The sequence below is a fragment of the Macaca thibetana genome, chromosome 17 (assembly GCF_024542745.1).
Source record: "Macaca thibetana thibetana isolate TM-01 chromosome 17, ASM2454274v1, whole genome shotgun sequence".
Lineage (NCBI taxonomy): Eukaryota > Metazoa > Chordata > Mammalia > Primates > Cercopithecidae > Macaca > Macaca thibetana.
Window position 1 is genome coordinate 39,155,359 of NC_065594.1, and position 12,826 is coordinate 39,168,184.

Sequence of the window (12,826 nt, forward strand, 5' to 3'; positions counted from 1 at the left end):
TATTGGTGACCTTGACAAGAGCAGAAGTAAGAGATTGGATTCACCAAGAAATGTTCAAAATGTTTGAAAGGCTTGGTAAGTGACTCTAGCTTCATTTCCATAGGAGAATATGGAAATTTCCGGGAAGTTCTTCCTTTAGACTGCTAAACTAGTTCAGCTATTTTTTCCTCAACTGGAACATTACAACAACCTCCATATTGATTTCCTTGCCTGAAACTTTATTCCCTTTAAATTTGTCACCAGTATTGCCACTACTGTGATCCTGGTCTTAGACCATGTCATTCCTTCTAGTTAAAGTCTTCACTTGTAGAATAAATATAGATTTTAGCCTTTTTATTGGATATATATCCCAATAAACCCAGCATGATTCATGCTGTATCTTAAATTAACATGTTTGTTTAATTTACCTGAACTGGCATAATTTGGCAACTCAGAACAATTTACAGAACACAAAAGTATGGGGCTAAGAAATAAAGGAAGAGGGGAGAGATCAGAAGGTATAACAAGAACTCTAAGATGAGGAAAATTACAGCATCATGTCTCTAAACTTGCTAACATTCAGACCTGAAAAGGAAACACCATGAATTCACTAACTACCTTTGTAATATTAAATATACTAGTTAAAAACCCACTATTTTGAGGGTAACTCATTTTTTAGAAGGATGAGAAAAAAATGAATTTTTGTTGCCTTTAGTATTTTCTAATTCTAGCGAACCTCTTAAGAGATACTATTATTGGCTGGGGGCGGTGGCTCATGTCTGTAATCCCAGTACTTTGGAAGGCAGAGGCGGGCAGATCACCTGAGGTCAGGTGTTCGAGACCAGCCTGGCCAACATGGTAAAACCCTGTCTTTACTAAAATACAAAATTTAGCCAGGCGTGGTAGCACGTGCCTGTAATCCCAGCTACTCGGGAGCCTGAGGCGGGAGAATCATTAGAACTCAGGAGGCGGAGGTTGCAGTGAGCCGAGATTGCACCACTGCGCTCCAGCCTGGACGGCAGAGGAAGGAAGACTCCATCTCAAAAAAAAAAAAAAAAAAGAGCGATACTATTAGAGTAGATAGTGTTATACTATAATAGAGCATTCAAATACCTTAGCTTGAAGAAAACATTAACAGCAATTTGTTCTTTGTTTCCATTTCACATTTACTAAGCAACATTCAGACCTACAATTTGTGTCCTGAAAGGGATGATCTGTACTGAAAGATTACTCCAATCAGATAATTTATTCCCAGTTAATTTAACAGATAAATAGAGCTATATATTAGTTATTTAACAGATAAATTTTAAAACTGTAGTTAAGCAATATTCAGACCTACAATTTGGGGCCTGGATAGCATGATCTGTACTGAAAGATTACTGCAATCAGATGACCTATTCCCAGTTAATTTAACAGATAAATTTTAAAATTGTAGTTATTGGCCAGACACAGTGGCTTATGCTTGTAATCCCAACACTTTGGGAGGCCAGGTAGAGAGGATCACTTGAGGCCAAGAGTTTGAGACCAGCTTGGGCAACCTAGCAATACCCTGTCTCTGAAAATTTTTAAAAATTAGCCAGGCATGGTTGTATGCACCTATAGACCCAGCTACTCAGGAGGCTGCAGCAAGAGGACAACTTAAGCCCAGGAGGTTGAGGTTGCAGTGAGCTGTGATCATACCACTGCATTCCAGCCTGGGCAACAGAGTGAGAACTTGTCTCTAGAAATAAAGATAAATAAATAAGTAGATAAACAATTGTAGTTATTAAGTAAAGCAGTTCCTTGTGAGTTTGTAAATATGCATCAGTTCTTAGAGCCTGCTAACACTAAGGAAACTGGTAAGTCTCTGGACTTGCAATGTCTTTAATCCTATAAATACTGGATTTAAGTGATGGGCTTAGCTTCTTACCTGACATTCCTACTTCATTCCAGCCACTTGTGATGACTGAAACAATGAGCCACCTTTTTTGCATTTTTTTTTTTTTTTAGTCAGATATTTCTGTTTTTAAAATAAATTACTCTATAGTTATATATTCTGATTAGTATAAAGAATTGTTGGCTGGGCACAGTGGCTCACGCCTTTTGTCCCAGTACTGTGGGAGGCCAAGGCAGGCAGATTGCCTGAGCTCAGGAGTTTGAGACCAGCCTGGGCGACATGGTGAAACCCCCATCTCTGTGAAAAATACCAAAAAATTAGCCAGGTGTGGTGGCATACGTCTGTAGTCCCAGCTTCTTGGGAGGTTGAAATGGGAGGATCGCTTGGGCTGGGGAGGTGGAGGTTGCAGTGAGCCAAGATCTTGCTACTTTACTCCAGCCTGGGTGACAGAGCAAGACCCTGTCTCAAAAAAATAAAAAGAATTGTCTTACTAATGTTAGTCAAAGGGCTCCAAAGGTAAGTTTTCCTTCTAAAGAATATTACACATTGGAACACTTTAAGAATTTGCATTTCCCTCAAATATTGCCCTTTATAAATACCAATTGTCATATTTAAAGCTCCCTTTGCCCCCTCAGTTTTACCGGGCAGAAGTTGAAGCCCTCCATTCTTCGGGTATGACGGCAGTTGTTAAATTCACTGACTACGGAAACTATGAAGAGGTGCTACTGAGCAATATCAAGCCCGTTCAGACAGAGGCATGGGTACGTGATACATATTCTGTACAAAGGCATAAACTATTTTGAAGAAAATACATAGCTCTAAAGAATTAGATAGCCATACAAAATTTGCAAGTGGAATAATATTTTGAATTTACTTATAACTGGCTACCCCTAAAGTAAGATTTGAATTTAATGCTTACACTGAACTACAATAAAAATGAATGCATTGGAATTACTTTTTTTGTGTAATGTTTTGTTGTATTATGCTTTGGAAATAGGTGCCCTTATTTACATGTTCGCCAAAAATTTCTACGTGTGAAATGGGTGTTTATGCATATTTTGTTTTTTTCCCAGTTTGTTACTTTGAATTTTACTAAATTATGTCCAGCAGCTGTCAAATTCAAATCTCTGTTGGATATGCATGTATCATTTATTATTTTAGTTACAGGTGAAATTAAGAAAAACACTTTTAAGTTATATACAATTTTACACTGCATTTACTGCATATATATTGATGTATATATGTACAGGTTAACTATAAATTATCTGTTTGCTAATTATTGGATTAATTTTGTTACCAAATGTTATGTCAAAGCTGTGTGATAAATTTGATGATGTAACTTAGAACTTACTGGCCTCATGGAGTCCATTTTAGAAAGAACTTATGTGATTGTATATAGATTGATTCTTACATTTAGGCAGAAACAAGAATACAAGATGTATTAGAATGAGCTCTGTGAAGTTTTTCGTAATTCTTTCATTTAGTTTGTGAGTAGCTATTAATAAATTTATTGTTATAAGCCAATATCAACAAATATGTTGGCATTTTCCTAAAATAGCAAAATATTCTAGAAAATTACATCATCCAGACAGTAGCTTTCATCATTGAAGGATACATTGTTTTCTCATGAACTGCTTTTAGTTTTGGTCTTCTAAAATTTTTCTGTCATATCTTCAGTGGCACCCCTTCTCTACCTTCCAGAAAGAGAAATAAAATGGCAACAAAAAAACCAAAAACTCTAATAGTAGTAATAATGTTTTGGGCCATGGATCTTTATTTTTTGGCATTTTGTTCAACTTTTACAACATAAGATTACTAATGGCTCAAAGTTTAATTAAGAGATTGTTTCCCTAACTCTTATTCTCTAAACTTTAATTGCTCTTTGCCTAAAAACCCCAAATCATCAATATCTAATTTACATCTTTGTTTTCTTGGAGAAACTTGGTGTAACTATATTTTTAGTCTTCCGAGAGGTTCTCATATGATGGCTATTTTCATTCTCTTTTCCATTAATACACACATTTTAATCTAGTTTTGATGATGAAAGTAATTATGTATTGAATCTGTATTTCTAGAAGTTGAGTCCTGGTTTGCTATTTATTATGTTCCCAGTTGTTTTTAGCCGTAGCAGTTAAAGATTCAAAATACAATTCTTATGTTATTTACTTCTTACTTTTTAGAAGACTTAATAAGAGATTAATTTTATTCTTCTCTCCCTAAAGAAAAATTTAGTTTTCTTATGTGGTTTCTTCTCTCTTTCCTTTTGCTGTTCCAGGGTGGCCATAGCTGATGAGCACATTTCTTATTCCTCACTGTAGCTCTTCCATTGAGAGGTGTTTGGTCCTGAAGTGATCATTTGCTTTCTATAGTCAGTGACTTTTCGTATTTCTCCTTTAAGAGTCCTCATTGCTTTATCCTTGATTTTAGGTCTGTATAAACTTAGCTGGAAAATCAATTTATCAGGTGTCACAGCTCATTTAATGATTCTGTTCTGAATTACAGCAATACTTTCATATTCTTCCTACTTATTTATGAATATTTATCTTTTATTATGTCATGTATTAACCTATTTTCTTTTTCTACAATCAACTTAAAAATCTTTTATAAAATATTTGAAATATTTTACAGAAAGAAGCAGGATAGAATCACTGAATCTTTTGGAGAGTCTGGTATTTCTTTTCTCATACTTTTATAATCAAATGGTTGTTGATGTTTTATGAATTTGCATAAGTTACTATAACAAACATCTCTGGATCATGCACATCATGATCAGCCTTTCTTCTTTATCTGCATAAATAATTAACTTAGTTGAGAGAAATATCTCCTCGAAATATAGAGGCCACCAGCTTAATATATCTCGACCTATTTGTATTTTAAAAAATATTTGTGTGCACATAGATGTCAAAAAACCCTGAAGAAATATAGTCTGTGTTGCTGTCAGTACATGTAATGTGGAGTTAGTATAGAATTCTCTTAGCCCCTGAAAGTATTAATGTTGGGGTCTTTGAGTACTTTTAAAAAATTTTGGTGAAGAGGAAACTATCACAAGTTTTAAGTCAATCAAAAATGTACAAAATTATCAAAAAATGAAACATTCACTGTACCAATAAGAAGGTAACTATAACTGATAAATCATACTAGAAAAATTAAAGGGCTGCAAAGCTGCAGGGGAATGGTTAGAGAGGCCTTAGCACAATTATTCTATGGATTGTGGAATTTTTAATTTTTTAACTTGTGCACTATATATGTGCACTACAATTTTTTTTTTATTGTGAAATGGTATCTTTTATTAAGATTTATGTTTGTTATTGCCATAAGATTTTGGAAAACTCCTGTTTTCCTGAATGTAGCAGTGATCATTTAGTGAAGATTTTTTTAAACTAGTTTGCAGAAAAACAGTCAGAAAAGCCTGCATATAAGCCAAAAGCCTTTGTAGAAAATTAGTTGCTTGTATTGTCTTTTAAAAGTATAAGCATAAATCATTAAATAAAAAGCATGATATATGAAGTGACTCGATGACTAAGTTAATAGCCCATTGTATGGAAAATTAAAATAAAAATCAAGTTAATACTTTAAATGTAAGTGTTAATGTTTTTCTCATGAAATTTAGAAATTATTTGCCTTAAATTTGTCAGTAGGCCAAATATTTATTTCTCCTTTTCGTGTGGATATATATTTTTACTTCTAGAACATACGCACTTAGGGAGTATATTTTTGAAATATTTTGAAAGTGTTAATGTTGGTGTCTTTGAGTACACATTTATATGGCCAAAATGTGTGTTTTGATTATGATTAAATACTAATTTTCTTCAAAATGATTCATTAAACTTCTGTTGTCATCCGTGATTTATTTGTTCTAGCTAGATTTCACCTGTTATTTTTTGTTTGTTTGTTTGTTTTGGCTGTCTTAAGATATTCTATCTTAGTATGATGTCTTTATTGCAGTGAACTTTCTAGTTAACACACATGAGATGTGTGTTATTATTTAATAATAATAATATCTCCTCGAAATATAGAGGCCACCAGCTTAATATATCTCTTAGCCCCTGAAAGTATTAACTGGATAAATACTCATTATTAACTGCATAAATGCTCTTATTTATCTCAAAAAATGAGTTCTTTTAACATTGTAGGATTTTTCTTATTTTAGCAAAGTAAATGAAGCATTATGGAGTCTCATGTTTTACTAGTAAAATTACATATGGAAAAAAACAGATTTTCTATTTCCTACCACTGTATGAGAAAACTTTAGGGGCAAAGAAAACCTGCTACTTTTGTTTTCCACAGGCCTTTTCCAAATTGGTTCCTTTAAACTCTAAAACTAATTCCAGGAAACCAGCAAAAAGATGCCACAGGCAATTTGGAAGCTTGTAAAATACCCTGGTGCTGCTGGTCAGGCAAACTTTTTGTGTTGTTCCTTCTGAATTGTTCTCCTAAACCTGGGAAAACATTGCTGGGTCCTCATTTTCCATAAATATTCATGACCTGAATTTTATTGAGACTTTTATATCCTAAGAAGTGTTTTAGAGTGTGTTGATACCTAAACTTTCTTTTTAAAAGTTCATAGTATCCACTTCTTGGTATCAGCAAATGATCATTGTTCAGCTATTATTTCAACGATAAAAATGATTATTGTGTAGGTAATTGTTAGTTCTAAGACCTTAACATACAATGCACATCATCTTGGCCAGTACTTCTGGAAAGTAATAGGCAAATTGTTATTGTCTTTTAAGTTGCCATCCTATCTTAAGTGTTTTTCTGTAGAATACTCATTTATTCAATAAATATTCATTAAGTGTCTAGTACATCTCTTAGGTGTCGGGCACTGTTCTAGGTGAGGGAATACGTAAGTCTATAAAACACAAAAATCCCTGCCCTCTGCACAAAGATAAGAAAGTCATAGTTTTTATTATATGAAACAAACTGAAATATCTGATTAGGGTCTGAATTCTTCTTGAAGCTTTAAACAAAATACGAGTACAGAAAATGTTATTTACTGAAGTTTTAATTTAAATAATTATAGATTATTATTCCATATTAAAGATAAAATTAATGTGGAAGAAGAAAGCATAACTTAAAGAATTGTATCTCTTTAAAAAGTTCTTACGGCCGGGCGCGGTGGCTCAAGCCTGTAATCCTAGCACTTTGGGAGGCCGAAACGGGCGGATCACGAGGTCAGGAGGTCGAGACCATCCTGGCTAACCCGGTAAAACCCCGTCTCTACTAAAAAAATACAAAAAACTAGCCGGGCGAGGTGGCGGGCGCCTTGTAGTCCCAGCTGTTCGAATGGCTGAGGCAGGAGAATGGCCTAAACTCGGGAGGCGGAGCTTGCAGTGAGCTGAGATCCGACCACTGCACTCCAGCCTGGGCGACAGAGCGAGCCTCCCTCTCAAAAAAAAAAAAAAGTTCTTATATATTTTATCTATTTAAAAAGTAAAATTTGTTTGTAGGAGGGTTTGGGTTCTTTTTTATGATAATTATGTATATTTTCATGTTAGCATACTTTAAAATGAAGGACTATCAATCTCAAGTTTTGGTTTTGAAGTAACTTTGTATACAATTTATTTTACAATGTCATCCTGGGAAGCACATGTGTGAAAGTTACCTTTTCAAATTCAAATAATATTAATAAGCTACAAATTATTCCATCACTATTATAATATTAAAAAGAAAAATAGAACCTTCCATAATTCTAATGAAAAGGGTGATGGAGAGTTGTGATACATATAATAATGAGTTTAAAATGAGTACTAAATATAGGTCGTGTTAGTAATTTTAATGGCATAGTTATACAATTAGGCTCCATCTAGTTTTATTTGATAAAATATCGTAGTAGATATTAAGAAGGATAATTCTTATAAAAACCATTGACCTCAGAGGAAGATTAGAATTATGTAACAGTGGTTTTGCCAATTAGTATTTAGTAAACAATACAAGCACCTATGTGACCCTAGTCCAGAAGATTTTTCATTTTTACTGATAAGTTCTTAAATAAGTTAGTGGTTATAATTTTTCATACTTACTGGTTAAGGTCACTGAAATACATCTTCTTCTACCACACATATTTTGGGAAACTTTCAGAGACTGCCGTGTGAGCAGTGTTCATTTTCTAATATAAACAAGAGTAAATCAGAAAGAAACCATATGGCTAGTTTAGCGCCATTCAAGAACATAATTTTCAAATCGTGGTACATGGAACTTAGGGATTCCATGCAGTATCTTTAAGCTTTCTTTTAATAAAGTTTGGTTGTATTAGATGGTGCTTTATTTATTTCTTCCTCATCTGTCACCCAGCCTTTTACAATTTTTGTGGGAGGTTGCGGATTATACAAAAACACTTTGCTGGAGATATAAGAACTCTGACACAGAAGGACGGAACATTTATTAATAAATGTATTCCATATGCATAAATGTTACCTTAAAATTTGTTCATATCTAACCCTTAATTCCAAATTCAGTTCGTGATAGTTAAGCCTAATGGAATATTATGAAAAACTTGAGATTTAATTTTGACCTAGCTATATTATTCAGTGGGGACATTTTAATTGACCATTTAAAATAATACTAAGAAAATAATATGCTATTTTAATAACCTGTACAAAATATTGTTTGAATTCTAGTATCTGATAATAACATATTATGATCTATTTAAATAAACTATATGTAAAAACATATTTAAAAGGTTTCTGGGTATTCTGAGTTTTCCTTTATTGAGCAGTGAAAGTATAGATTATATTATTGTTTCATGTTTCTTTTTTCTGAGGGTGAAGTAAATCCCAAAGTGAAATAACATGGCAGGATATTACCTAACACATGCCATCACTCTTTCTAAAGTTATTTTAAGAATAATGCAGCTGTTTCTAACTTTAATTACAATTCATAAAAATTTAAGCCTCAAGTTATTTAACTATTATTAAGTAGACATTAGTTCCACTTTCATAGTTAAACAAATTTGGAAAATGCTAGATTAAAAATATTAAGTATTAGGTTAGCATAACTATTTGAAAAATCTACAGCATTCTTTTTATTTTTCTATTCTTTCTTTTTCTTCCCCCCCCCTTTTTTTTTTTTTTGAGATGGAGCCTTGCTCTTGTTACCCAGGCTGGAGGGCAATAGCATGATCTTGGCTCACTGCAACCTCTGCCTCCTGGGTTCAAGCAATTCTTCTGCCTCAGCCTCCCTAGTAGCTAGGATTACAGGCACCCGCCACCACCCAGGCTAATTTTTGTTTTTTTCAGTAGAAACAGCGTTTCACCATGTTGGCCAGGCTGGTCTTGAACTCCTGACCTCAGGTGATCCGCCCGCCTTGGCCTTCCAAAGTGCTGGGATAATGGGTGTGAGCCACCTTGCCCAGCCCTCAGCATTCTTTTTTTTTTTTTTTTTTTTTTCTTTTTTCTTTTTTCTTTTGTATATGTGAATAATACCAGAAGCTATTCCATTAATCTTTTATCACCTAAATCTCCCCTTTATTAATGGTAACCTAAAGTAGGGCCTTCTGAATATATGGCATTGGTTAATTAAGAAGTATATTTATGATACTTTACCTGTATGTCCAATATTATATAATAGATTGATTTTTCCTTCAGCATAGTCTTTTTTTTTTTTTTTTTTTTTTTTGAGACAGAGTTTTGCTCTTGTTGCCCAGACTGGAGTGCAGTGGTGTGATCTCGGCTCACCACAACCTCCGCCTCCCAGACTCAAGCAGTTCTCCTGCCTCAACTTCCTGAGTAGCTAGGATTACAGGCATGCGCCACCACGCCTGGCTAATTTTGTATTTTTAGTAGATACGGGGTTTCTCCATGTTGGTCAGGCTAGTCTCGAACTCCCAACCTCAGGTGATCCGCCTGCCTCAGCCTCCCAAAGTGCTGGGATTACAGTCGTGAGCCACTGTTCCTGGCCTCCTTCAGCATAGTCTTAAGGAAGCATCATGGGTGAGAGTCACAACTGAACGGGGCTGGAATTGTTCAGGAGATCTTATTTTTCTCTCTGATACTTTTGGTTCAGTAGTCCCAAAACTTGTTCTCCTGGAAGTGCAAATTTTATCTTTTCATTTACTTTACTTATAGATACTTTTAAAGCTGTAATTTCAGACTGTACTGAATTTTACCATTCTTTTGCAAATATATGTAGAAGACTTACTAATAGTGCACAGGAAATAAAGTAGTAAAATAAGTGGATTTGAAGGATATTTTTGTTTTGTCTTATTTCTGTGGTCTCAGAGATGTTAGTCTCCTATTGGGCATATATCTTGACACTCATGTCAATATATTTTAAAGATTTTTCATAAATCTGAAAAGGCATCCCATTGAACACACACACACACGCACCTGGTTTTAGTTTCTGATGAATTTCTGAGTTTCTTTCATCTGCATCTAACAAAGCAGAAAAATAATGTTGCTCATTTTACCATAGACTTTATTCCCTTTCAGATGGAACTCCCTCATTGCAACTTCTCTCTTTTATAGTCAGTGATGGTGAACCTTGATGGTGATGGACTAAAAGTGAACTTACGATACCTATTTGATTGCATACCATAATGAGTTGTCAGTTGTTCATTCTCTTTTTAAATCCTATGTATGTCTCTACTTAATACTATTTCTCTTTAGTCTTACTTTTATCGTCTTATTAGTCATCTCTCAATTTCCATTGTTTCCTAAACATTATATCCTTTTGGCCTTTTAATTTTTAAATTTCTTTTTCTTTTTACCTCTAGTGAGTGGTATCTTTTGATGTATATGGGCTGCCCTTACTACTGATCTTAATTTATTGAACTTTGCTGGACCTGTGCTATTTATTCTAGAATCATGTATAATAGGTTTCACTATCATACCTCTAGTAAAAGAGCGGAGTTGATCTGTTTCCCTGTGAGAAATATTCTGGTGTTATAGAGCTTCCAGTTCCATTAAACTTGGGAACCACTGGCAAGGGTTTTACATTTTGGCTTGAAATAACTCCTTTAGTAGCCTGTCATTGGCTGAGAGCTCCATTCAGAAGGGAAAGGAAGTACTGCAACAGTGAGTACATTTTATTTGCCTTTAAAAACTCATACAGTTTAATAAGAGTAAACATAATGAAGAGGTTCTAGTAAGCAACCTAGACCATGATAAGAATACAAAAGTTTGTTTGTTTTTTTTTTTGTACATAATTATTCTTGCCTCGTCCACCTCGCTTGGGGTTTTCTAAAGTATGTTCTGAGGACATTAGTTCCACTTCATGGTTAAACAAATTTGGAAAATCTAGATTAAAAAAATTTAAGTACATTTTTTGATTACAGGACTTCTTTGAGTCAATAACAAGTTAATATGTATTTTAAATCTCCGAGAGAGAGAGATAATGTATGTGTTTCACAAAGTCATTTTCTCATGGAATTTTTTTTTTTTCCCTGTATAGAACCTATTATAGAATGTCTACAGGAAATACTTGGAAACCATCTTAACTTTTTTTTATCTTTTTGGTTTTCAAATGTCCCATCCATAACATGGGTAAAGATTTATCTCTGGAATACATTGTTTTAGAATTTCCAAATCTCTAATAATATGATATTTTTATGTTATAAATAGAGATTAAATACATAAACAGTAATTTCTCCTCAATCACATTCCAAGCCTCTTCCTTTCTGTGAGTAGAAGACAAAATATTTTCCTGAAATTTTGTCCTTTTTAAGTACTTGTACCATTAGTAATACTATTTTATTGCATACAAATAAAGATTTTATTTTACATATAATTACATACAACTCATTGATCTTTTAACTAATTCTGGAAACTTTTATGTATTCACTTTCAGAAATTGTTATTTATGAAGACTCTCATTATAGCTTTTGTAATATTGCTGTCTTTTTTTTGTGATCATTACCTGATAACCTACATGAAGTTTATATGTCCCAGCAGTGAGGTATTTTTATCATTTCTTTGGGTTTTGTGTTTTTTATTCCACAATAATCTAGTCTAAGCCAAAATGTGAAATTCTTTTTTTTTTTTTTTTTTTTCATTAAGCTAGCATTCACTAAATCAAAAAAAGTGTTGGGCTGGGCATGGTGGCTCACGCTTACAAACCCAACACTTTGGGAGGCGGAGACAGGAGGATCATTTGAGACCAGCTTGGGCAAACATAGCAAGACCCTGACTGTACAAAAATAAAATAAAAAAGTAGCCAGATGAGGTGGTATGAACCTGTAATTCCAAGTACTCAGTTCCAGCTACTCAGGAGTCTGAGATGGGAGGATGGGAGGGATTGCCTGAGCGCAGGAGTTCAAGCTTGCAGTGAGCTATGACTATATTACAGCACTCCAGCCTGGTCAACAAAGCAAGATGATATCTCTTAAAAAAAAAAAAAAAAAGAAGAAGAAGAAAAGAAAACAGTGTCAAAACTAGTAAATTCCATTGAGTATGTGTACATTTTTAAATGGAGAAGAGGCCTCCTAAAAGACCACAATTTCTACTTTGTATCAACATTTATATTGCTCTTTTACTAGCAGGCTACTGTGTTGTCTCTGAAGCCTTTGAATAGTATTAAATAGTATTAAATAGTATTAAATAGTATTAAAAGCTTGTTATTCAGAACCTTCTAAAAAACAAACTCTTATTAGTACTTAACTGCTTTTGATCTCCTATTCTTACTTTCCTGATACCAGTTGATAAATCAGATGAGCTGTGGTACTCTCAGATCAAACTCCAGAGCTTACTTGAGAGATCTCAAAGTGAGTTCATGCAAAGGAACTCTATAAATAATCAATAGATGCATACTATAAGTGCCATCTCTTTTAAATCTTGATAGTATCAGAATTTTAAGTTAGTACATGAACTGGGCTGTTAGCTAAAACAGTGGAAGGAGATCAGTAATTATTTGTTGAATGATGATATACTCCTGGTGGTCACCTTTATTACTGAAAAGTCCTTCTTCAAACATCAAGCTTGTACATGACAGTTTAATATGATAGCTTTTCAACAAATATTCTTTGAGTTCTTTTTG

At 33.9% G+C, this 12,826-nt stretch overlaps 1 protein-coding gene across 6 annotated transcripts in view; it reads left to right on the top strand.

The window, feature by feature from the left end:
* Positions 1 to 12,826, top strand: part of TDRD3 (tudor domain containing 3) — a 200,086-nt gene that overhangs the window by 156,699 nt on the left and 30,561 nt on the right. For all 6 annotated transcript variants that reach the window (XM_050766527.1, XM_050766523.1, XM_050766529.1 and 3 more), the window contains one exon: positions 2,491 to 2,616. In XM_050766527.1, coding sequence (XP_050622484.1) covers positions 2,491 to 2,616 — 126 coding nt within the window. The remainder of the gene's footprint in view (positions 1 to 2,490; positions 2,617 to 12,826) is intronic.